Below are 27,387 nucleotides of genomic sequence, written 5' to 3'. Positions count from 1 at the left end.
AATAAAGTGAAGCAGCACATGTGATGACATCATCATTGTGATCAGGTTGGGAGCTAAGAGACGGTAACTGATTACATGACTGTGACATCATCACAGGTGCTGTCAGCACATGGCTGCTGTCAGGCTTTACATGTTTTATGCTTTAGGACCTGCGATGACGTCACTGTCATGTGATTGGGGGTGAAGCATGTAACTACCACAGTCACACACAGACGCACAGACTTCCGGAAACAGACGAGTGGCACCTGCTCAGCTATTTCTGTCAGCAGCAACCGCACATGCTGGACCCAACAGTCCATTCATTCTGATGTCACTGCGGGAGAGAAGCAACTCTGCAGTGACAGGCATAGAGGGACATATGACCTCCATTTTTGGGATTGGTGGGGGCTTCAGTGGTGAGACGCCCGCCAATCAGCAAGTTATTCCCTATCCTATAGATAAGGAATAACTTGTGATCCTGTTAATAAACATCCACTTCACATTGGCTTCATTTTGTACGTCTCCTTTTATTAATTTCGGACATCAGAAGGCTTATAACAGCGGCAATTCTGCTAATTTTGAAAAACGTTCTTTTTCTTTTTTAAAGGGATCACTTTAGTTCTGAAGTGACTTTAAGGGATCTGTATATAAGAAACCCCTATAAATCGCCCTATTTTAAAAACTGCACCACTCAAAATTTCCAAAATGGCAGTTACAAAGTCTTTTGGGTAGGCGCCTCAGGAGGCGGGAGCTTTACTTGGATTTTGGACACCATGTTGCATTGGCCCATGAAGCACTCAGAGCAATCGACCGCCCCAAGAGCGACTCCTATATTGGGAACTAGATCCCTCAAAAGACTTCATCAAGAAGTGTAGGGCGTGTTTTGACCCCAACGGGCTTTGTTAGTAGTTGTTAACATTGGGCCATAAAAATGAAAAATTGCGATTTTCATTTTTCAAACAACATAGATTTATCCCAAATGTTGTTATTTTCATGAGGGGCTATATGAGGAAAAGTAACACAAAATATGCTACCCAGCTCTCCTGACGTAAACTGCTACTTGGACATACGGCGGGCGTCAGGAGGGAAGGAGTGCAGGTTTTGCTGGGATAATATTTGGATGCCATGTCACATTTGTGGGACCCCCTGAGGTACCAGTAGAACGAGGACCCCCCAAGGTGACTCCATTTTGGAAACTTCTCCCCTCAAGGAATTCAACAGGCAGAGTAGTGAGCATTTTGACCCCTCAGGTGTTTGTAGGATTTTGTTAACATTGGGGCATGAAAGAGATAATTCATTTCCAGCTAACAAGCTTCGGTTTGGCGTTAATGAAGCATTGTTTCAAATTTTGTACACGCCGCACGTGAGCGATTCCAGAATATATTCTTTTAACTCCCTTAATGCTCCATGATGTACAGTTACGTCATGAAGGTTTGGGGTTTGCATGGAGCAGGATCATGAGTCAATCCTTGGCCATACAACGCGGGTGTCGCCACACTCTCAATGATCGCAGCTGTTAACCCTTTAAGTGCCACTGTCAATTCTGACAGCAGCATTGAAATATCCCAATCAGGGGTCCCGACTGGCACCCCTGCAATGAGATCATTTGGTGCCCTTCATTTACAATGGCGTCCGGGGGGCCTTCTGCAGATTGCCTATGAAGCCATGCCTGGGGCGGGGGAGAGATAGACACATTTATAATAAAAATAAATTATTTAAGAAAATAAGTAGTATCTCTGTGTTCGTAAATGTCCTATCCATCAAATTAAGAGATTATTTACCCCGCACAGTGAATGTCGTTAGAAAAAAACCCCACACAATGTCAGAATTGTGTTTTTATGGTCTCTAAGAAAAAATGTAATAAAAAGCAATCAAAAAGTTTTATGTTCTCCAAAATGGTACCAATAGAAACTATAGGAGGTCCGGCAAAAAATAAGCCCTTGCACAACTAACTATGTCGACAGCAAAATAAAAATGTTACGGCTTTTCAGAAAATAATTTTATTTTTTTCCAAAGATATTTTATTTTTTTTAAAGTAGTTCAGCAAAAAAAACTATGTAAGGGTGGATTCAGACGACCGTATATCGGCTGGATTTTCACGCCGGCCGATATACGGCGTCTCTCTCTGCAGGGGGAGGAGGCTGGAAGAGCCGGGAGCAGTGCTCTGAGCTCCCGCCCCCTCTCTGCCTCCTCTCCACCTCCATGCACTATTTTCAATGAGGAGAGGTGGGACAGGGTGGAGCTAATTTCCAAAACTTAGCACCGCCCCTGTCCCGCCTCTCCTCATTGCAAATCGTGCAGAGGGGCGGAGAGGATGCAGAGAGGGGTGGAAGCTCAGAGCACTGCTCCCGGCTCTTCCAGCCTCCTCCCCCTGCAGAGAGAGACGCCGTATATCGGCTCGGTGTGAAAACCCAGCTGATATACGGTCGTCTGAATCCACCCTTAGTTTGGTATCCTAGTAATCGTACTGACCCATAGAATACAGTTATCAGGTCATGTACCCTGTAGAAACAAGAACCCCTCCAATGATGGGAAGATTTAAGGTTCCCCTTTGACCCCTCATTTTCTACACTTAGAACTTTTTAAAAGTTTGAAAAGTACAACTCGTTCTGCCAAAGACCAGCCCTCACACAGCGACATTGACGGATAAATAAAAAAGCTATGAGTGTTTGAAAGTGGGGAAGAAAAACCGAAAATGAAGACAAAAAGAAAAAAAAAGGGTTAAACCTCTCCCAATCTTACTGTCACAGATATCTATTGATGGATACCTTCCGAGGCCAGAAGCGGACAGCGCACTGACCAGTGTCCACGGCCCCGAAAAGAGCTTTATCTTTATAAACCAGCGGCCAGTTCTTCACAAGGACATATTAAAGGTAACATCCACGTCGTCTTCTAACGGCAGGTAATTGCTGGCCCTCGTCAGCTGCTGATTGTTTCATCTGCTTTGTATTTGTTCCACAATTTTTTTAATGTTTTCTTTGAATTTTACAATCTAACAAACAATATTATTTTTAATAGTAAATAAGTCGGGATTTGATGCTTTCTCTGTTTTAGGGTTTCAGCAAGTCATGCTATTATTCTTTCCATACTGAGAAAAGACTCCGCTCCCCTCACTCCACGTCTCCTAAACCATAGGCACTATAATATTGATGATGGTGCTTCCACAGTAGTTGCTGACCGTTTCCTTTAAGTATTTCTACTGAGGCTACTATGAGGGTCAATATTACTACTGGGGCCGATATAGGGGAAAATGCTACTACTGAGGGCAATGTGGGGGTCACTATTTCTGCAGGGGCAGATGTAAGGGACACTATTACTATTGAGGTCACTGTGGGGATCACTAATACTACTGAAACCACTGTGGGGGTCACTATTATTACTGGGGGCAATGTTGGGGTTACTATTACTACTGAGGCCACTGTGGGGATCACTATCACTACTGAGGCCACTGTGGGGATCACTATCCTTACTGGGGCCACTGTGGGGGGGGGGGGTCACTATTACTACTAAGGCCACTGTGGGGGTCACTATTTCTACTGCGGCAGATATAAGGGACACTATTACTACTGAGGCCACTGTGGGGGTCACTATTTTTACTGGGACCACTGTGGGGGTCACTTTTACTACTGGGGCAACTATGGGGGTTGCTATTATTACTGGGGCCACTGTGGTGGTCGCTATTATTACTGGGGCCACTGTGGGGGACACTATTATTACTCGGGCCATTGTGGGGGTCACTGTTATTACTGGAGCCACTGTGGGGGGCACTATTTCTACTGGGGCAGATATAAAGGACACTATTACTACGGAGGCCACTGTGGGGGGTCACTATTACTACTAAGGCCACTGTGGGGGTCACTATTACTACTGGGGCCACTGTGGGGTTCACTATTACTACTAAGGCCACTGTGGGGTCACTATTACTACTGAGGCCACTGTGGGGGTCACTTTTTACTGGGACAGATGTAAGGGACACTATTACTACCGGGGCCACTATGGGGGTCACTATTACTACCAGGGCCATTGTGGGGGTCACTATTATTGCTGGGGTCACTGTGGGGGTCACTATTATTGCTGGGGCCACTGTGGGGGTCACTGTTATTACTGGGGTCACTGTGGGGGTTACTATTACTACTAAGGCCACTGTGGGGGTCGCTATTACTACTGAGGCCACTATGGGGATCACTCTTACTACGGAGGCCACTGTAGGGGGTCACTATTATTACTGGGGCCACTATGGGGGTCGCTATTATTACTGGGGCCACTGTGGTCGCTATTATTACTGGGGCCACTGTGGGGGACACTATTATTACTCGGGCCATTGTGGGGGTCACTGTTATTACTGGAGCCACTGTGGGGGGGTCACTATTACTACTAAGGCCACTGTGGGGGTCACTATTACTACTGGGGCCACTGTGGGGGTCACTATTACTACTAAGGCCACTGTGGGGTCACTATTACTATTGAGGCCACTGTGGGGGTCACTTTTTACTGGGACAGATATAAGGGACACTATTACTACCGGGGCCACTATGGGGGTCACTATTAGTACTGGGGCCACTATGGGGGTCACTATTACTACCAGGGCCATTGTGGGGGTCACTATTATTGCTGGGGTCACTGTGGGGGTCACTATTATTGCTGGGGCCACTGTGGGGGTCACTGTTATTACTGGGGTCACTGTGGGGGTTACTATTACTACTAAGGCCACTGTGGGGGTCACTATTACTACTGAGGCCACTATGGGGATCACTCTTACTACGGAGGCCACTTTGGGGGTCACTATTATTACTGGGGCCACTATGGGGGTCGCTATTATTACTGGGGCCACTGTGGTGGTCACTATTACTACTGGGGCCACTGTGGGGGGTCACTGTTACTACTGGGGCCACTATGGAGGTCACTATTACTACCTGGGCCACTATGTGGGTCACTATTACTACTAGGGCCACTGTGGGGGTCACTATTATTGCTGGGGCCACTGTGGGGGTCACTATTATTACTGGCGCCACTGTGGGGGTCACTGGTATTACTGGGGTCACTGTGGGGGGTCACTATTTTTTACAGGGGCCACTGTGGGGGTCACTATTTTTTACAGGGGCCACTGTGTCTGGATTTTGACTGGGAAGTAAGCACATATCCGCAGCTGATTTCATAGTTTGCGTCGTTCCCCCTCACCTCCTCTAAGGGCTTCCCGCTGTTAGCGCTTCCCGACTTTCCGTTCCTAGCGGTCTGGTCAGGTGCGACCACTACAGGCCACTGGGAACCAGAAGCCGGGGAGCGCTGACAGCGGGAAGACCTCGGAGGAGGTGAGGAGGAGCGCCGCATATTCTGAAATCAGCTGTGGATATACGCCTGATGTCCAGTTAAAATCCACACCAACGGTCCTCCAGAGCTCCAGCTAGGAAAAACACATGGGGTGTTCCTCCCTGTCTACTTTGAAATGGCCCTGCCCTTTTTATAACGACGGAGGTACAATCATACGTCGAGATAAGCCCCGCCCACTGAACTTTTGGCACTTTGCGATAAATAAGTGGGTTTTGGGTTGCAATTTGCGCACTCGGTCTCTAAAAGCTTCTCCATCACTGCACTAAGGGGTTAATATACTTTCTGTATCAGTTCCTTGCATTTTCCAGCTCTTTATTTGTCAGGAACCTTCACTCCATAATTGCTGTGGATACTTACCTGTCCTGGTGTAGGTGCATCTGACAGCCGTACTAAACTGACAACCAACACTTAAGGCAAGAGGGTTAGGAAATCCTGGATTTGTTGACAGGCGACTGTGCAGCTTTAGCTGGGGATTTGGAGATGGGTGTGAAACATGCAGCTCTCGGCACTATTAAGAGATTTCAGGAAATTATTGGGAATATTAGCCTAATTAAAAAAAATATATATTTATAGGGTGCCGCCTCCAGACTAACTCTAAAATTAGGTCATTTTTAGGAGTTAAGTTGCACTCACTGAAGTCCCGTTCTTGGACCTGCACATGATCAGCAGTGTGGCATGCTCCAACCTAGATGGATCGAGTTGTCGGATACATATAAAGTACAAGTTTGCAAATAGTCGTATTAATTAAAAATCTTCTGCCATCTGCTCAGCATTAATAACATTTATGAGAAGCTAGCGATAAGTAGGAGACATGGATAGCAACATACTGCAGGATCAGAGTACACAGAGCTTACATATAGGAGGGGCCAAAAAGAAGCTAATTGTTCAAAAACATCAAATCCACTAAAAAATTATATATCTTTATTGAACAACATTAAACCAAGATTAAAAACAATAAATAACGGAGGAAGTGCCACAAAAACGTCTGCCTCATTAAGACCCATTTAAGATGAATGAAACCCCCAAATATTCAGTAAATAAAGTCATAACTATTATTTCAGCCTTTTATCATAAAGTTTATTAACAATAGAAAGGGCATATTAAATGGCAGAATCAATACTTAACCCTAGGTCTACAGGGAAAAGAGGGACATGCTGTATATATGTTACAGGAGGAGAGAAGGGAGAGAAGGACATGATGGAAACATTTATATATATTACAGGAGGAGATAAGGGAGAGGGGGACATGATGGAAACCTTTATATATGTTACAGGAGGAGATAAGGGAGAGGGGGACATGATGGAAACCTTTATATATATTACAGGAGGAGAGAAGGGAGACATGATGGAAACTTTTATATATGTTACAGGAGTAGAGAAGGGAGAGGAGGGACATGATGGAAACCTTTATATATATATGTTACAGGAGGAGAGAAGGGAGACATGATGGAGACCTTTATATATGTTACAGGAGGAGAGAAGAGAGAGGAGGACATGATGGAAACCTTTATATATGTTACAGTAGGAGAGAAGGGAGAGGGAGACATGATGGAAACCTTTATATATGTTACAGGAGGAGAGAAGGGAGAGGAGGGACATGATGGAAACCTTTATATATATATATATATGTTACAGGAGGAGAGAAGGGAGAGGGAGACATGATTGAAACCTTTATATATGTTACAGGGGGAGAGGAGGACATGATGGAAACCTTTATATATGTTACAGGAGGAGAGAAGGGAGAGGAGGACATGATGGAAACCTTTATATATGTTACAGGAGCAGAGAAGGGAGAGGAGGACATGATGGAGACCTTTATATATGTTACAGGAGGAGAGAAGGGAGAGGAGGACATGATGGAAACCTTTATATATGTTACAGGAGGAGAGAGGGGAGAGGAGGACATGATTGAAACCTTTATATATGTTACCGGAGGAGAGAAGGGAGAGGGAGACATGATGGAAACCTTTATATATGTTACCGGAGGAGAGAAGGGAGAGGGAGACATGATTGAAACCTTTATATATGTTACAGGAGGAGAGAAGGGAGAGGAGGACATGATGGAAACCTTTATATATGTTACAGGAGGAGAGAAGGGAGAGGAGGACATGATGGAAACCTTTATATATCTTACAGGAGGAGAGAAGGGAGAGGAGGACATGATGGAAACCTTTATATATGTTACAGGAGGAGAGAAGGGAGAGGAGGACATGATGGAAACTTTTATATATGTTAAAGGAAGAGAGAAGGGAGAGGAGCACATGATGGAAACTTTTATATATGTTAAAGGAAGAGAGAAGGGAGAGGAGCACATGATGGAAACCTTTATATATGTTACAGGAGGAGAGAAGGGAGAGGAGGACATGATAGGAACCTTTATAAGTGTTACATGAGGATAGAAGAGAGAGGGGGGACATGATGGAAACCTTTATATATGTTACAGGAGCAGAGAAGGGAGAGGAGGACATGATGGAGACCTTTATATATGTTACAGCAGGAGAGGAGGGACATGATGGAAACCGTTATATATGTTACAGGAGCAGAGAAGGGAGAAGAGGACATGATGGAAACCTTTATATATGTTACAGGAGGAGAGGAGGGACATGATGGAGACCTATATATATGTTACAGGAGGAGAGAAAGGAGAGGGAGGACATGATGGGAACTTTTATATATGTTACAGGAGGAGAGAAGGGAGAGGAGGACATGATGGAAACCTTTATATATGTTACTGGAGGAGAGAAGGGACAGGAGGACATGATGGAAACCTTTATATATGTTACAGGAGGAGAGAAGGGAGAGGGAGACATGATTGAAACCTTTATATATGTTACAGGAGGAGAGAAGGGAGAGGAGGACATGATTGAAACCTTTATATATGTTACAGGAGGAGAGAAGGTAGAGGAGGACATGATGGAAACTTTTATATATGTTACAGGAGAAGAGAAGTGAGAGGAGAACATGATGGAAACCTTTATATATGTTACAGGAGGAGAGAAGGGAAAGGAGGGACATGATGGAGACCTATATATATGTTACAGGAGGAGAGAAGGGAGAGGGAGGACTTGATGGAAACCTTTATATATGTTACGGGAGGAGAGAAAGGAGAGGAGGACATGATGGAAACCTTTATATATGTTACAGGAGGAGAGAAGCGAGATGGGGACATGATGGAAACCGTTATATATGTTACAGAAGGAGAGAAGGGAGAGGAGGACATGATGGAAACCTTTATATATGTTACAGGAGGAGAGAAGGGAGAGGGAGGACTTGATGGAAACCTTTATATATGTTACGGGAGGAGAGAAAGGAGAGGAGGACATGATGGAAACCTTTATATATATATTACAGGAGGAGATAAGGAGAGGGGGACATGATGGAAACCTTTATATATGTTACAGGAGGAGAGAAGAGGGAGGGGGACATGATGGAAACCTTTATATATGTTACAGGAGGAGAGAAGGGAGAAGGAGGGACATGATAGCGACCTTTATACATGTTACAGGAGGAGAGACATGATGGAAACCTTTATATATATATTACAGGAGGAGATAAGGAGAGGGGGACATGATGGAAACCTTTATATATGTTACAGGAGGAGAGAAGGGAGAGGAGAATATGATGGAAACCTTTATACATGTTACAGGAGAAGAGAAGGGAGAGGACATGATGGAAACCTTTATTTATGTTACAGGAGAAGAGAAGGGAGAGGAGGACATGATGGAAACCTTTTATATGTTACAGGAGGGGAGAAGGGAGAGGAGAACATGATGGAAATCCTTATATATGTTACAGGAGGAGAGAAGGGAAAGGAGGGACATGATGGAAACCTTTATATATGTTATGGGAGGAGAGGAGGGACATGATGGAAACTGTTATATATGTTAGAGGAGGAGAGAAGGGAGAGGAGGGACATGATGGAAACCTTTATATATGTTAGAGAAGGAGAGAAGGGAGAGGGGAACATGATGGAAACCTTTTTATATGTTACAGAAAGAGAGAAGGGAGAGGAGGACATGATGGAAACCTTTATATATGTTACAGGAGGAGAGGGAGGGAGGGGGGACATGATAGAGACCTTTATATATGTTACAGGAGAAGAGAAGTGAGAGGAGAACATGATGGAAACCTTTATATATGTTACAGGAGGAGAGAAGGGAAAGGAGGGACATGATGGAGACCTATATATATGTTACAGGAGGAGAGAAGGGAGAGGGAGGACTTGATGGAAACCTTTATATATGTTACGGGAGGAGAGAAAGGAGAGGAGGACATGATGGAAACCTTTATATATGTTACAGGAGGAGAGAAGCGAGATGGGGACATGATGGAAACCGTTATATATGTTACAGAAGGAGAGAAGGGAGAGGAGGACATGATGGAAACCTTTATATATGTTACAGGAGGAGAGAAGGGAGAGGGAGGACATGATGGTGACCTTTATATATGTTACAGGAGGAAAGAAGGGACATGATGGAGACCTTTATATATGTTACAGGAGGAGAGAAGGGAGAGCAGGACAGCAGGACATGATGGAAGCCTTTATATATATATATATATATATATATATATATATATATGTATATATATATATATATAATGTGTGTATTACAGGAGAAGAGTAGGGAGAGGGGAGACATGATGGAAACCTTTATATATGTTACAGGAGGAGAGAAGGGGAGGGGAGGACATGATGGAAACCTTTATATATGTTATAGGAGGAGAGGAGGGACATGATGGAGACCTATATATATGTAACAGGAGGAGAGAAGAGAGAGGGAGGACATGATAGAGACCTTTATATATGTTACAGGAGGAGAGAAGGGAGAGGGGGACATGATGGAAACCTTTATATCTATATATATAAAATTGAATGTATGTCTGTGTGTCTGTCTGTGTGTCTGTCTGTTTGTCCTTTTTGCGCTACTACACCATTCATCCGATCGCCATAAAACTTTGGGAAGTTGTTGAGTACACTCCTGGGAAGATTACTGGCAAAGAACATTTATCCTATGATAAATGGCGCGCGTGCGAGCGTCATCGACAGTTACGCGCCCCCCCCCCCACGTAGATCGTTCGATTTCCATCATTGCCACTAATTCTTTTACTTCCCGATGTCGTAGAAACATGAAATTTGGCATGAGCATTGATTATGTCATAAATAGGAAAAGCTAATGAGTCCCAACTCGAATATTCAATTCTAAGTGCCAAAGAATTAGCGTCCAAATTTTACGTACGGAATTTAATTTTCTCACTTTCCGGTGTCATAGAAACTTGAAATTTGGCACGAGCATTGATTATGTCATAAATAGGAAAAGCTAATGAGTCCCAACTCGAATATTCAATTCTAAGCGCAAAAGAATTAGCGTCCAAATTTTACGTACAAAATCTAATACTCTCACTTACCGATGTAATTTCGCACAAGCATTGATTATGTTATAAATAGGAAAAGTTAATGGGTCCCAATTCCATTTTTCAATTCTAAGCGCAAAAGAATTAGCGTCCAAATTTTACGTACAAAATCTAATACTCTCACTTACCGATGTAATTTGGCACAAGCATTGATTATGTCATAAATAGGAAAAGTTAATGAGTCCCAACCCGATTATTCAATTCTATGCGCAAAAGAATTAGCGTCCAAATTTTACGTATGGAATCTAATTCTCTCACTTCCCAATGTCATTAAAACTTTAAATTTGGTACAAGCATTGATTATGTCATAAATAGGAAAAGCTAATCGGTCCCAACTCGATTATTCAATTCTATGCGCAAAAGAATTAGCGTCCAAATTTTATGTACAGAATCTAATTCTCTCACTTCCTGATGTCATCTATATATATAAAAATGAATGTATGTTTCTCTGTCTGTCTGTCTGTCCTTTATGCATTACTACACCATTCATCCAATCGCCATGAAACTTTGGGAAGTTGTTGAGTACACTCCTGGGAAGATTACTGGCATAGTGCATCTATCCTACGATAGGTGGCGCGCGTGCGAGCATCGTCGACAGTTATGCCCCCCAGACAAAGATCGTTTGATTTCCATTTCAAGCCTGAAAGCAAAAGGCATTACGAACAACGGGATGCGTGTTCAACTACAAAATGATGCATCCGCCGAACGTTTCGTAAAATTGCTAGATATTGAAAATGCTAAGGTAAAATGAAAGCGGTGTTGTGATTGGTTGCTATTTCTTATACTGCTGAGGTAACATGAAAGCTGTGCTGTGATTGGTGGCTACTTATACTACTGAGGTTATATGAAAGCTGTGCTGTGATTGGTTGCTATATATTATACAGCTGAGGTAAAATGAATGCTGCGCTGTGATTGGTTGCTCTCTATATCTATATATATAAAGACGAAAGCCCTCACTGACTCACTCACTGAGTGACTGACTCGCCAAAAGTTCTCCAACTTCCCGATGTCGTAGAAACATGAAATTTGGCACATGCATAGATTATCTCCAAAATAGGAAAAGTAATTGGGTCCCAACTCGATTATTCAATTCTAGCGCAAAAGAATTGGCGTCGAAGTTTTACGTACGTAATCTAAATCTGTCACTTTCCAATGTCATAGAAACTTAAAATTTGGCCCGAGCATTGATTATGTCATAAATGGGAAAAGTTAATGGGTCCCAACACGATTATTCAATTCTATGCGCAAAAGAATTAGTGTCCAAATTTTACGTACAGAATCTAATTCTCTCTCTTCCCGTTGTCGTAGAAACATGAAATATGCCATGAGCATTGATTATGTCATAAATAGGAAAAGGTAATGGGTCCCAACTCGAATATTTAATTCTAGCGCAAAAGAATTAGCGTCGAAATTTTACGTACATAATCTAAATCTCTCACTTCCTATTGTCATAGAAACATGAAATTTGCCATAAGCATTAAATATGTCATAAATAGGAAAAGTTATCGGGTCCCAACTCGATTATTTAATTCTAAGTGCAAAAGAATTAGCGTCCAAATTTTACGTAAGGAATCTAATTCTCTCACTTCCTGATGTCATTTTATATAAAGGAAACATCTCAAGGTTACCTCCCTGTGGTGTTTCCTGGGTAACGCAAAGAACTATGCAAAATGGTGAACATATGTTTTTCCTCGGTATCTGTAAAGTAACCACAACTTCATAAGATTTTCTGTGTGAACACCAGATAAACACCAGTACCAAATTAACTCGGGCGAAGCCGGGTATATCAGCTAGTTTTTTATATTGCTGAGGCGGAATAAAAGTTGCGCTGTGATTGGTTGTTATTTCTCTTTCTGCTGAGGTAACATGAAAGCTGCGCTGTGATTGGGTGTTATCTATATATATATATAAAGATGAAAGCCCTCACTGACTCACTGACTGACTGACTCACTGACTGACTCACTGACTGACTCACTGACTGACTCACTGACTGACTCACTCACTGACTGACTCACTGACTGACTCACTGACTGACTCACTGACTGACTCACTGACTAACTCACTGACTGACTCGCCAAAAGTACTCCAACTTCCCAATGTCATAGAAACATGAATTTTGGCACAAGCATAGATTATCTCCAAAATAGGAAAAGTAATTGGGTCACAACTCGATTATTCAATTCTAGCACAAAAGAATTAGCGTTGAAATTTAACGTACATAATCTAAATCTCTCACTTCCCAATGTCATAGAAACTTAAAATTTGGCACATGCATTGAATATGTCATAAGTAGGAAAAGTTATTGGTCCCAACTCGATTATTCAATTCTATGCGCAAAAGAATTAGCGTCCAAATTTTACGTACGGATTCTAATTCTCTCACTTTCCGGTGTCATAGAAACGTGAAATTTGGCACGAGCATTGATTATGTCATAAATAGGAAAAGTTAATAGGTCCCAACTTGATTATTCAATTCTATGCGCAAAAGAATTAGCGTCCAAATTTTACATACGAATCTAATTCTCTCACTTTCCAGTGTCATAGAAACGTGAAATTTGGCATGAGCATTGATTATGTCACATATAGGAAAACTTAATAGGTCCCAACTTGATTATTCAATTCTATGCGCAAAAGAATTAGAGTTCAAATTTTACGTACGGAATGTAATCGTCTCACTTTCTGGTGTCATACAAACGTGAAATTTGGCACGAGCATTGATTATGTCATAAATAGGAAAAGCTAATGGGTCCCCACTCGATTATTCAATTCCATGCGCAAAAGAATTAGCGTCCAAATTTTACGTACGGAATGTAATTTTCTCACTTTCCGGTGTCATAGAAACGTGAAATTTGGCACGAGCATTGATTATGTCATAAATAGGAAAAGCTAATGGGTCCCAACTCGATTATTCAATTGTATGCGCAAAAGAATTAGCGTCCAAATTTTACGTACAAAATCTAATTCTCTCACTTCCCAATGTAATAGAAACTTGAAATTTGGCACGGGCATTGATTATGTCATAAATAGGAAAAGATAATGGGTCCCAACTCGATTATTCAATTCTAAGTGCAAAAGAATTAGCGTCCAAATTTTACGTATGGAATCTAATTCTCTCACTTCCTGATGTCATTTTGTATAAAGGAGACGTCGCATGGTTACCTCCCCGTGGTGTTTCCTGGGTAATGTAGAGAACTATGCAAAATGGTGAACATATGTTTTTCCGGTATCTCTAAAGTAACCACGACTTCATAAGATTTTCCGTGTGAACACCAGATAAACACCAGTACCAAATTAACTCGGGCGAAGCCGGGTATATCAGCTAGTATATTATAAAGCTGAGGAAACATGTAAGCTGCGCTGCGATTGGTTGTTATCTATATATATATTAACACGGATGTATGTATGTCTGTCTGTCTTCGCAGCAACGAGCGACAGGTAAGCTAGTATATATATAGCTATATAGAAGAGAATTGAGAGGGGACACATGATGGAAACCTTTATATATGTTACAGGAGGAGAGAAGGGAGAGGGGGACATGATGGAAACCTTTATATATATTACAGGAGGAGATAAGGAGAGGGGGACATGATGGAAACCTTTATATATGTTACAGGAGGAGAGAAGAGGGAGGGGGACATGATGGAAACCTTTATATATGTTACAGGAGGAGAGAAGGGAGAGGGAGGGACATGATAGCGACCTTTATACATGTTACAGGAGGAGAGACATGATGGAAACCTTTATATATGTTACAGGAGGAGAGAAGGGAGAGGAGAATATGATGGAAACCTTTATACATGTTACAGGAGAAGAGAAGGGAGAGGACATGATGGAAACCTTTATTTATGTTACAGGAGAAGAGAAGGGAGAGGAGGACATGATGGAAACCTTTTATATGTTACAGGAGGGGAGAAGGGAGAGGAGAACATGATGGAAATCTTTATATATGTTACAGGAGGAGAGAAGGGAAAGGAGGGACAAGATGGAACATTTATATATGTTACAGGAGGAGAGAAGGGAGAGTAGGACATGATGGAAACCTTTATATATGTTACAGGAGGAGAGAAGAGAGAGGGGGACATGATGGAAACCTTTATATATGTTACAGGAGGAGAGAAGGGAGAGGAGGGACATGATGGAAACCTTTATATATCTTACAAAGGGAGAGGAGGGACATGATGGAAACCTTTATATATGTTATGGGAGGAGAGGAGGGACATGATGGAAACTGTTATATATGTTAGAGGAGGAGAGAAGGGAGAGGAGGGACATGATGGAAACCTTTATATATGTTAGAGAAGGAGAGAAGGGAGAGGGGAACATGATGGAAACCTTTTTATATGTTACAGAAGGAGAGAAGGGAGAGGAGGACATGATGGAAACCTTTATATATATTACAGGGGCAGAGAAAGAAGAGAAGGGACATGATGGAAACCGTTATATATGTTAGAGGAGGAGAGAAGGGAGAGGAGGGGCATGATGGAAACCTTTATATATGTTACAGAAGGGAGAGGAGGACATGATGGAAACCTTTATACATGTTACATGAGGAGAGAAGGGAGATGAGGACATGATGGAAACCTTTATATATGTTACAGGAGGAGAGAAGGGAGAGTAGGGACATGATGGAAACCTTTATATATGTTATGGGAGGAGAGAAGGGAGAGGAGGGACATGATGGAAACCTTTATATATGTTACAGAAGGAGAGAAGGGCGAGGAGGACATGATGGAAACCTTTATATATGTTACAGGAGGAGAGAAAGGAGAGAAGGGACATGATGGAAACCTTTATATATGTTAGAGGGGGAGAGGAGGGACATGATGAAAACCTTTATATATGTTACAGAAGGGAGAGGAGGACATGATGGAAACCTTTATAGATGTTACAGAAGGAGAGAAGGGGGAGGAGGACATGATGGAAACCTTTATATATGTTACAGGAGGAGAGAAGGGAGAGTAGGGACATGATGGAAACCTTTATATATGTTATGGGAGGAGAGAAGGGAGAGGAGGGACATGATGAAAACCGTTATATATGTTAGAGGAGGAGAGAAGGGAGAGGAGGGACATGATGGAAACCTTTATATATGTTACAGGAGGAGGGAAGGGAGAGGAGGACATGATGGAAACCTTTATATATGTTACAGGAGGAGAGAAAGGAGAGAATGGACATGATGGAAACCTTTATATATGTTAGAGGGGGAGAGGAGGGACATGATGAAAACCTTTATATATGTTACAGAAGGGAGAGGAGGACATGATGGAAACCTTTATAGATGTTACAGAAGGAGAGAAGGGGGAGGAGGACATGATGGAAGCCTTTATATATGTTATGGGAGGAGAGAGGGGAGAGGAGGGACATGATGGAAACCTTTATATATGTTACAGGAGGAGAAGGGAGAGGAGGACATGATGGAAACCTTTATATATGTTACAGGAGGAGAGAAGGGAGAGTGGGACATTATGGAAACCTTTATATATGTTACAGGAGGAGAGAAGGCAGAGGAGGACATGATGGAAACCTTTATATATATATTACAGGAGGAGATAAGGAGAGGGGGACATGATGGAAACCTTTATATATGTTACAGGAGGAGAGAAGAGGGAGGGGGACATGATGGAAACCTTTATACATGTTACAGGAGGAGAGAAGGGAGAAGGAGGGACATGATAGCGACCTTTATACATGTTACAGGAGGAGAGACATGATGGAAACCTTTATATATGTTACAGGAGGAGAGAAGGGAGAGGAGAATATGATGGAAACCTTTATACATGTTACAGGAGAAGAGAAGGGAGAGGACATGATGGAAACCTTTATTTATGTTACAGGAGAAGAGAAGGGAGAGGAGGACATGATGGAAACCTTTTATATGTTACAGGAGGGGAGAAGGGAGAGGAGAACATGATGGAAATCTTTATATATGTTACAGGAGGAGAGAAGGGAAAGGAGGGACATGATGGAACATTTATATATGTTACAGGAGGAGAGAAGGGAGAGTAGGACATGATGGAAACCTTTATATATGTTACAGGAGGAGAGAAGAGAGAGGGGGACATGATGGAAACCTTTATATATGTTACAGGAGGAGAGAAGGGCGAGGAGGACATGATGGAAACCTTTATATATGTTACAGGAGGAGAGAAAGGAGAGAAGGACATGATGGAAACCTTTATATATGTTAGAGGGGGAGAGGAGGGACATGATGAAAACCTTTATATATGTTACAGAAGGGAGAGGAGGACATGATGGAAACCTTTATAGATGTTACAGAAGGAGAGAAGGGGGAGGAGGACATGATGGAAACCTTTATATATGTTACAGGAGGAGAGAAGGGAGAGTAGGGACATGATGGAAACCTTTATATATGTTATGGGAGGAGAGAAGGGAGAGGAGGGACATGATGGAAACCGTTATATATGTTAGAGGAGGAGAGAAGGGAGAGGAGGGACATGATGGAAACCTTTATATATGTTACAGGAGGAGAGAATGGAGAGGAGGACATGATGGAAACCTTTATATATGTTACAGGAGGAGAGAAAGGAGAGAATGGACATGATGGAAACCTTTATATATGTTAGAAGGGGAGAGGAGGGACATGATGAAAACCTTTATATATGTTACAGAAGGGAGAGGAGGACATCATGGAAACCTTTATAGATGTTACAGAAGGAGAGAAGGGGGAGGAGGACATGATAGAAACCTTTATATATGTTATGGGAGGAGAGAGGGGGGAGGAGGACATGATAGAAACCTTTATATATGTTATGGGAGGAGAGAGGGGAGAGGAGGGACATGATGGAAACCTTTATATATGTTACAGGAGGAGAAGGGAGAGGAGGACATGATGGAAACCTTTATATATGTTACAGGAGGAGAGAAGGGAGAGTGGGACATTATGGAAACCTTTATAAATGTTACAGGAGGAGAGAAGGCAGAGGAGGACATGATGGAAACCTTTATATATATATTACAGGAGGAGATAAGGAGAGGGGGACATGATGGAAACCTTTATATATGTTACAGGAGGAGAGAAGAGGGAGGGGACATGAAGGAAACCTTTATATATGTTACAGGAGGAGAGAAGGGAGAAGGAGGGACATGATAGCGACCTTTATACATGTTACAGGAGGAGAGACATGATGGAAACCTTTATATATGTTACAGGAGGAGAGAAGGGAGAGGACATGATGGAAACCTTTATTTATGTTACAGGAGAAGAGAAGGGAGAGGAGGACATGATGGAAACCTTTTATATGTTACAGGAGGGGAGAAGGGAGAGGAGAACATGATGGAAATCTTTATATATGTTACAGGAGGAGAGAAGGGAAAGGAGGGACATGATGGAACATTTATATATGTTACAGGAGGAGAGAAGGGAGAGTAGGACATGATGGAAACCTTTATATATGTTACAGGAGGAGAGAAGAGAGAGGGGGACATGATGGAAACCTTTATATATGTTACAGGAGGAGAGAAGGGAGAGGAGGGACATGATGGAAACCTTTATATATGTTATTGGAGGAGAGGAGGGACATGATGGAAACTGTTATATATGTTAGAGGAGGAGAGAAGGGAGAGGAGGGACATGATGGAAACCTTTATATATGTTAGAGAAGGAGAGAAGGGAGAGGGGAACATGATGGAAACCTTTTTATATGTTACAGAAGGAGAGAAGGGAGAGGAGGACATGATGGAAACCTTTATATATATTACAGGGGGAGAGAAAAAAGAGAAGGGACATGATGGAAACCTTTGTATATGTTACAGGAGGAGAGAAAGGAGAGAATGGACATGATGGAAACCTTTATATATGTTAGAGGGGGAGAGGAGGGACATGATGAAAACCTTTATATATGTTACAGAAGGGAGAGGAGGACATGATGGAAACCTTTATAGATGTTACAGAAAGAGAGAAGGGGGAGGAGGACATGATGGAAACCTTTATATATGTTATGGGAGGAGAGAGGGGAGAGGAGGGACATGATGGAAACCTTTATATATGTTACAGGAGGAGAAGGGAGAGGAGGACATGATGGAAACCTTTATATATGTTACAGGAGGAGAGAAGGGAGATGAGGACATGATGGAAACCTTTATATATGTTACAGGAGGAGAGAAGGGAGAGTAGGGACATGATGGAAACCTTTATATATGTTATGGGAGGAGAGAAGGGAGAGGAGGGACATGATGGAAACCTTTATATATGTTACAGAAGGAGAGAAGGGAGATGAGGACATGATGGAAACCTTTATATATGTTACAGGAGGAGAGAAGGGAGAGTAGGGACATGATGGAAACCTTTATATATGTTATGGGAGGAGAGAAGGGAGAGGAGGGACATGATGGAAACCTTTATATATGTTACAGAAGGAGAGAAGGGCGAGGAGGACATGATGGAAACCTTTATATATGTTACAGGAGGAGAGAAGGGAGAGGGAGGACATGATGGTGACCTTTATATATGTTACAGGAGGAAAGAAGGGACATGATGGAGACCTTTATATATGTTACAGGAGGAGAGAAGGGAGAGCAGGACAGCAGGACATGATGGAAGCCTTTATATATATATATATATATATATATATATATATATATATATATGTATATATATATATATATAATGTGTGTATTACAGGAGAAGAGTAGGGAGAGGGGAGACATGATGGAAACCTTTATATATGTTACAGGAGGAGAGAAGGGGAGGGAGGACATGATGGAAACCTTTATATATGTTATAGGAGGAGAGGAGGGACATGATGGAGACCTATATATATGTAACAGGAGGAGAGAAGAGAGAGGGAGGACATGATAGAGACCTTTATATATGTTACAGGAGGAGAGAAGGGAGAGGGGGACATGATGGAAACCTTTATATCTATATATATAAAATTGAATGTATGTCTGTGTGTCTGTCTGTCTGTTTGTCCTTTTTGCGCTACTACACCATTCATCCGATCGCCATAAAACTTTGGGAAGTTGTTGAGTACACTCCTGGGAAGATTACTGGCAAAGAACATTTATCCTATGATAAATGGCGCGCGTGCGAGCGTCATCGACAGTTACGCGCCCCCCCCCACGTAGATCGTTCGATTTCCATCATTGCCACTAATTCTTTTACTTCCCGATGTCGTAGAAACATGAAATTTGGCATGAGCATTGATTATGTCATAAATAGGAAAAGCTAATGAGTCCCAACTCGAATATTCAATTCTAAGTGCCAAAGAATTAGCGTCCAAATTTTACGTACGGAATTTAATTTTCTCACTTTCCGGTGTCATAGAAACTTGAAATTTGGCACGAGCATTGATTATGTCATAAATAGGAAAAGCTAATGAGTCCCAACTCGAATATTCAATTCTAAGCGCAAAAGAATTAGCGTCCAAATTTTACGTACAAAATCTAATACTCTCACTTACCGATGTAATTTCGCACAAGCATTGATTATGTTATAAATAGGAAAAGTTAATGGGTCCCAATTCCATTTTTCAATTCTAAGCGCAAAAGAATTAGCGTCCAAATTTTACGTACAAAATCTAATACTCTCACTTACCGATGTAATTTGGCACAAGCATTGATTATGTCATAAATAGGAAAAGTTAATGAGTCCCAACCCGATTATTCAATTCTATGCGCAAAAGAATTAGCGTCCAAATTTTACGTATGGAATCTAATTCTCTCACTTCCCAATGTCATTAAAACTTTAAATTTGGTACAAGCATTGATTATGTCATAAATAGGAAAAGCTAATCGGTCCCAACTCGATTATTCAATTCTATGCGCAAAAGAATTAGCGTCCAAATTTTATGTACAGAATCTAATTCTCTCACTTCCTGATGTCATCTATATATATAAAAATGAATGTATGTTTCTCTGTCTGTCTGTCTGTCCTTTATGCATTACTACACCATTCATCCAATCGCCATGAAACTTTGGGAAGTTGTTGAGTACACTCCTGGGAAGATTACTGGCATAGTGCATCTATCCTACGATAGGTGGCGCGCGTGCGAGCATCGTCGACAGTTATGCCCCCCAGACAAAGATCGTTTGATTTCCATTTCAAGCCTGAAAGCAAAAGGCATTACGAACAACGGGATGCGTGTTCAACTACAAAATGATGCATCCGCCGAACGTTTCGTAAAATTGCTAGATATTGAAAATGCTAAGGTAAAATGAAAGCGGTGTTGTGATTGGTTGCTATTTCTTATACTGCTGAGGTAACATGAAAGCTGTGCTGTGATTGGTGGCTACTTATACTACTGAGGTTATATGAAAGCTGTGCTGTGATTGGTTGCTATATATTATACAGCTGAGGTAAAATGAATGCTGCGCTGTGATTGGTTGCTCTCTATATCTATATATATAAAGACGAAAGCCCTCACTGACTCACTCACTGAGTGACTGACTCGCCAAAAGTTCTCCAACTTCCCGATGTCGTAGAAACATGAAATTTGGCACATGCATAGATTATCTCCAAAATAGGAAAAGTAATTGGGTCCCAACTCGATTATTCAATTCTAGCGCAAAAGAATTGGCGTCGAAGTTTTACGTACGTAATCTAAATCTGTCACTTTCCAATGTCATAGAAACTTAAAATTTGGCCCGAGCATTGATTATGTCATAAATGGGAAAAGTTAATGGGTCCCAACACGATTATTCAATTCTATGCGCAAAAGAATTAGTGTCCAAATTTTACGTACAGAATCTAATTCTCTCTCTTCCCGTTGTCGTAGAAACATGAAATATGCCATGAGCATTGATTATGTCATAAATAGGAAAAGGTAATGGGTCCCAACTCGAATATTTAATTCTAGCGCAAAAGAATTAGCGTCGAAATTTTACGTACATAATCTAAATCTCTCACTTCCTATTGTCATAGAAACATGAAATTTGCCATAAGCATTAAATATGTCATAAATAGGAAAAGTTATCGGGTCCCAACTCGATTATTTAATTCTAAGTGCAAAAGAATTAGCGTCCAAATTTTACGTAAGGAATCTAATTCTCTCACTTCCTGATGTCATTTTATATAAAGGAAACATCTCAAGGTTACCTCCCTGTGGTGTTTCCTGGGTAACGCAAAGAACTATGCAAAATGGTGAACATATGTTTTTCCTCGGTATCTGTAAAGTAACCACAACTTCATAAGATTTTCTGTGTGAACACCAGATAAACACCAGTACCAAATTAACTCGGGCGAAGCCGGGTATATCAGCTAGTTTTTTATATTGCTGAGGCGGAATAAAAGTTGCGCTGTGATTGGTTGTTATTTCTCTTTCTGCTGAGGTAACATGAAAGCTGCGCTGTGATTGGGTGTTATCTATATATATATATAAAGATGAAAGCCCTCACTGACTCACTGACTGACTGACTCACTGACTGACTCACTGACTGACTCACTGACTGACTCACTGACTGACTCACTGACTGACTCACTCACTGACTGACTCACTGACTGACTCACTGACTAACTCACTGACTGACTCGCCAAAAGTACTCCAACTTCCCAATGTCATAGAAACATGAATTTTGGCACAAGCATAGATTATCTCCAAAATAGGAAAAGTAATTGGGTCACAACTCGATTATTCAATTCTAGCACAAAAGAATTAGCGTTGAAATTTAACGTACATAATCTAAATCTCTCACTTCCCAATGTCATAGAAACTTAAAATTTGGCACATGCATTGAATATGTCATAAGTAGGAAAAGTTATTGGTCCCAACTCGATTATTCAATTCTATGCGCAAAAGAATTAGCGTCCAAATTTTACGTACGGATTCTAATTCTCTCACTTTCCGGTGTCATAGAAACGTGAAATTTGGCACGAGCATTGATTATGTCATAAATAGGAAAAGTTAATAGGTCCCAACTTGATTATTCAATTCTATGCGCAAAAGAATTAGCGTCCAAATTTTACATACGGAATCTAATTCTCTCACTTTCCAGTGTCATAGAAACGTGAAATTTGGCATGAGCATTGATTATGTCACATATAGGAAAACTTAATAGGTCCCAACTTGATTATTCAATTCTATGCGCAAAAGAATTAGAGTTCAAATTTTACGTACGGAATGTAATCGTCTCACTTTCTGGTGTCATACAAACGTGAAATTTGGCACGAGCATTGATTATGTCATAAATAGGAAAAGCTAATGGGTCCCAACTCGATGATTCAATTCTATGCGCAAAAGAATTAGCATCCAAATTTTACGTACGAAATGTAATTTTCTCACTTTCCGATGTCATAGAAACGTGAAATTTGGCACGAGCATTGATTATGTCATAAATAGGAAAAGCTAATGGGTCCCCACTCGATTATTCAATTCCATGCGCAAAAGAATTAGCGTCCAAATTTTACGTACGGAATGTAATTTTCTCACTTTCCGGTGTCATAGAAACGTGAAATTTGGCACGAGCATTGATTATGTCATAAATAGGAAAAGCTAATGGGTCCCAACTCGATTATTCAATTGTATGCGCAAAAGAATTAGCGTCCAAATTTTACGTACAAAATCTAATTCTCTCACTTCCCAATGTAATAGAAACTTGAAATTTGGCACGGGCATTGATTATGTCATAAATAGGAAAAGTTAATGGGTCCCAACTCGATTATTCAATTCTAAGTGCAAAAGAATTAGCGTCCAAATTTTACGTATGGAATCTAATTCTCTCACTTCCTGATGTCATTTTGTATAAAGGAAACGTCGCATGGTTACCTCCCCGTGGTGTTTCCTGGGTAATGTAGAGAACTATGCAAAATGGTGAACATATGTTTTTCCGGTATCTCTAAAGTAACCACGACTTCATAAGATTTTCCGTGTGAACACCAGATAAACACCAGTACCAAATTAACTCGGGCGAAGCCGGGTATATCAGCTAGTATATTATAAAGCTGAGGAAACATGTAAGCTGCGCTGCGATTGGTTGTTATCTATATATATATTAACACGGATGTATGTATGTCTGTCTGTCTTCGCAGCAACGAGCGACAGGTAAGCTAGTATATATATAGCTATATAGAAGAGAATTGTGAGGGGACACATGATGGAAACCTTTTATATATGTTACAGGAGGAGAGAAGGGAGAGGGGGACATGATGGAAACCTTTATATATATTACAGGAGGAGATAAGGAGAGGGGGACATGATAGCGACCTTTATACATGTTACAGGAGGAGAGACATGATGGAAACCTTTATATATGTTACAGGAGGAGAGAAGGGAGAGGAGAATATGATGGAAACCTTTATACATGTTACAGGAGAAGAGAAGGGAGAGGACATGATGGAAACCTTTATTTATGTTACAGGAGAAGAGAAGGGAGAGGAGGACATGATGGAAACCTTTTATATGTTACAGGAGGGGAGAAGGGAGAGGAGAACATGATGGAAATCTTTATATATGTTACAGGAGGAGAGAAGGGAAAGGAGGGACAAGATGGAACATTTATATATGTTACAGGAGGAGAGAAGGGAGAGTAGGACATGATGGAAACCTTTATATATGTTACAGGAGGAGAGAAGAGAGAGGGGGACATGATGGAAACCTTTATATATGTTACAGGAGGAGAGAAGGGAGAGGAGGGACATGATGGAAACCTTTATATATCTTACAAAGGGAGAGGAGGGACATGATGGAAACCTTTATATATGTTATGGGAGGAGAGGAGGGACATGATGGAAACTGTTATATATGTTAGAGGAGGAGAGAAGGGAGAGGAGGGACATGATGGAAACCTTTATATATGTTAGAGAAGGAGAGAAGGGAGAGGGGAACATGATGGAAACCTTTTTATATGTTACAGAAGGAGAGAAGGGAGAGGAGGACATGATGGAAACCTTTATATATATTACAGGGGCAGAGAAAGAAGAGAAGGGACATGATGGAAACCGTTATATATGTTAGAGGAGGAGAGAAGGGAGAGGAGGGGCATGATGGAAACCTTTATATATGTTACAGAAGGGAGAGGAGGACATGATGGAAACCTTTATACATGTTACATGAGGAGAGAAGGGAGATGAGGACATGATGGAAACCTTTATATATGTTACAGGAGGAGAGAAGGGAGAGTAGGGACATGATGGAAACCTTTATATATGTTATGGGTGGAGAGAAGGGAGAGGAGGGACATGATGGAAACCTTTATATATGTTACAGAAGGAGAGAAGGGCGAGGAGGACATGATGGAAACCTTTATATATGTTACAGGAGGAGAGAAAGGAGAGAAGGGACATGATGGAAACCTTTATATATGTTAGAGGGGGAGAGGAGGGACATGATGAAAACCTTTATATATGTTACAGAAGGGAGAGGAGGACATGATGGAAACCTTTATAGATGTTACAGAAGGAGAGAAGGGGGAGGAGGACATGATGGAAACCTTTATATATGTTACAGGAGGAGAGAAGGGAGAGTAGGGACATGATGGAAACCTTTATATATGTTATGGGAGGAGAGAAGGGAGAGGAGGGACATGATGAAAACTGTTATATATGTTAGAGGAGGAGAGAAGGGAGAGGAGGGACATGATGGAAACCTTTATATATGTTACAGGAGGAGAGAAGGGAGAGGAGGACATGATGGAAACCTTTATATATGTTACAGGAGGAGAGAAAGGAGAGAATGGACATGATGGAAACCTTTATATATGTTAGAGGGGGAGAGGAGGGACATGATGAAAACCTTTATATATGTTACAGAAGGGAGAGGAGGACATGATGGAAACCTTTATAGATGTTACAGAAGGAGAGAAGGGGGAGGAGGACATGATGGAAACCTTTATATATGTTATGGGAGGAGAGAGGGGAGAGGAGGGACATGATGGAAACCTTTATATATGTTACAGGAGGAGAAGGGAGAGGAGGACATGATGGAAACCTTTATATATGTTACAGGAGGAGAGAAGGGAGAGTGGGACATTATGGAAACCTTTATATATGTTACAGGAGGAGAGAAGGCAGAGGAGGACATGATGGAAACCTTTATATATATATTACAGGAGGAGATAAGGAGAGGGGGACATGATGGAAACCTTTATATATGTTACAGGAGGAGAGAAGAGGGAGGGGGACATGATGGAAACCTTTATATATGTTACAGGAGGAGAGAAGGGAGAAGGAGGGACATGATAGCGACCTTTATACATGTTACAGGAGGAGAGACATGATGGAAACCTTTATATATGTTACAGGAGGAGAGAAGGGAGAGGAGAATATGATGGAAACCTTTATACATGTTACAGGAGAAGAGAAGGGAGAGGACATGATGGAAACCTTTATTTATGTTACAGGAGAAGAGAAGGGAGAGGAGGACATGATGGAAACCTTTTATATGTTACAGGAGGGGAGAAGGGAGAGGAGAACATGATGGAAATCTTTATATATGTTACAGGAGGAGAGAAGGGAAAGGAGGGACATGATGGAACATTTATATATGTTACAGGAGGAGAGAAGGGAGAGTAGGACATGATGGAAACCTTTATATATGTTACAGGAGGAGAGAAGAGAGAGGGGGACATGATGGAAACCTTTATATATGTTACAGGAGGAGAGAAGGGCGAGGAGGACATGATGGAAACCTTTATATATGTTACAGGAGGAGAGAAAGGAGAGGAGGACATGATGGAAACCTTTATATATGTTAGAGGGGGAGAGGAGGGACATGATGAAAACCTTTATATATGTTACAGAAGGGAGAGGAGGACATGATGGAAACCTTTATAGATGTTACAGAAGGAGAGAAGGGGGAGGAGGACATGATGGAAACCTTTATATATGTTACAGGAGGAGAGAAGGGAGAGTAGGGACATGATGGAAACCTTTATATATGTTATGGGAGGAGAGAAGGGAGAGGAGGGACATGATGGAAACCGTTATATATGTTAGAGGAGGAGAGAAGGGAGAGGAGGGACATGATGGAAACCTTTATATATGTTACAGGAGGAGAGAATGGAGAGGAGGACATGATGGAAACCTTTATATATGTTACAGGAGGAGAGAAAGGAGAGAATGGACATGATGGAAACCTTTATATATGTTAGAAGGGGAGAGGAGGGACATGATGAAAACCTTTATATATGTTACAGAAGGGAGAGGAGGACATGATGGAAACCTTTATAGATGTTACAGAAGGAGAGAAGGGGGAGGAGGACATGATAGAAACCTTTATATATGTTATGGGAGGAGAGAGGGGGGAGGAGGACATGATAGAAACCTTTATATATGTTATGGGAGGAGAGAGGGGAGAGGAGGGACATGATGGAAACCTTTATATATGTTACAGGAGGAGAAGGGAGAGGAGGACATGATGGAAACCTTTATATATGTTACAGGAGGAGAGAAGGGAGAGTGGGACATTATGGAAACCTTTATAAATGTTACAGGAGGAGAGAAGGCAGAGGAGGACATGATGGAAACCTTTATATATATATTACAGGAGGAGATAAGGAGAGGGGGACATGATGGAAACCTTTATATATGTTACAGGAGGAGAGAAGAGGGAGGGGGACATGAAGGAAACCTTTATATATGTTACAGGAGGAGAGAAGGGAGAAGGAGGGACATGATAGCGACCTTTATACATGTTACAGGAGGAGAGACATGATGGAAACCTTTATATATGTTACAGGAGGAGAGAAGGGAGAGGACATGATGGAAACCTTTATTT

At 41.5% G+C, this 27,387-nt stretch overlaps 1 protein-coding gene across 2 annotated transcripts in view; it reads left to right on the top strand.

Annotated features, from left to right (window-relative positions):
• Nucleotides 1-27,387, top strand: part of PMS1 (PMS1 homolog 1, mismatch repair system component) — a 153,078-nt gene that overhangs the window by 70,834 nt on the left and 54,857 nt on the right. For both annotated transcript variants that reach the window (XM_066577098.1, XM_066577097.1), the window contains one exon: nt 2,730-2,852. In XM_066577098.1, coding sequence (XP_066433195.1) covers nt 2,730-2,852 — 123 coding nt within the window. The remainder of the gene's footprint in view (nt 1-2,729; nt 2,853-27,387) is intronic.

The sequence above is a fragment of the Eleutherodactylus coqui genome, chromosome 8, assembly GCF_035609145.1.
Source record: "Eleutherodactylus coqui strain aEleCoq1 chromosome 8, aEleCoq1.hap1, whole genome shotgun sequence".
In the NCBI taxonomy this organism is placed as follows: Eukaryota; Metazoa; Chordata; class Amphibia; order Anura; family Eleutherodactylidae; genus Eleutherodactylus; species Eleutherodactylus coqui.
Note: the sequence above shows the minus strand (reverse complement) of the source record. Positions and strands in the feature narration are given on the sequence as shown.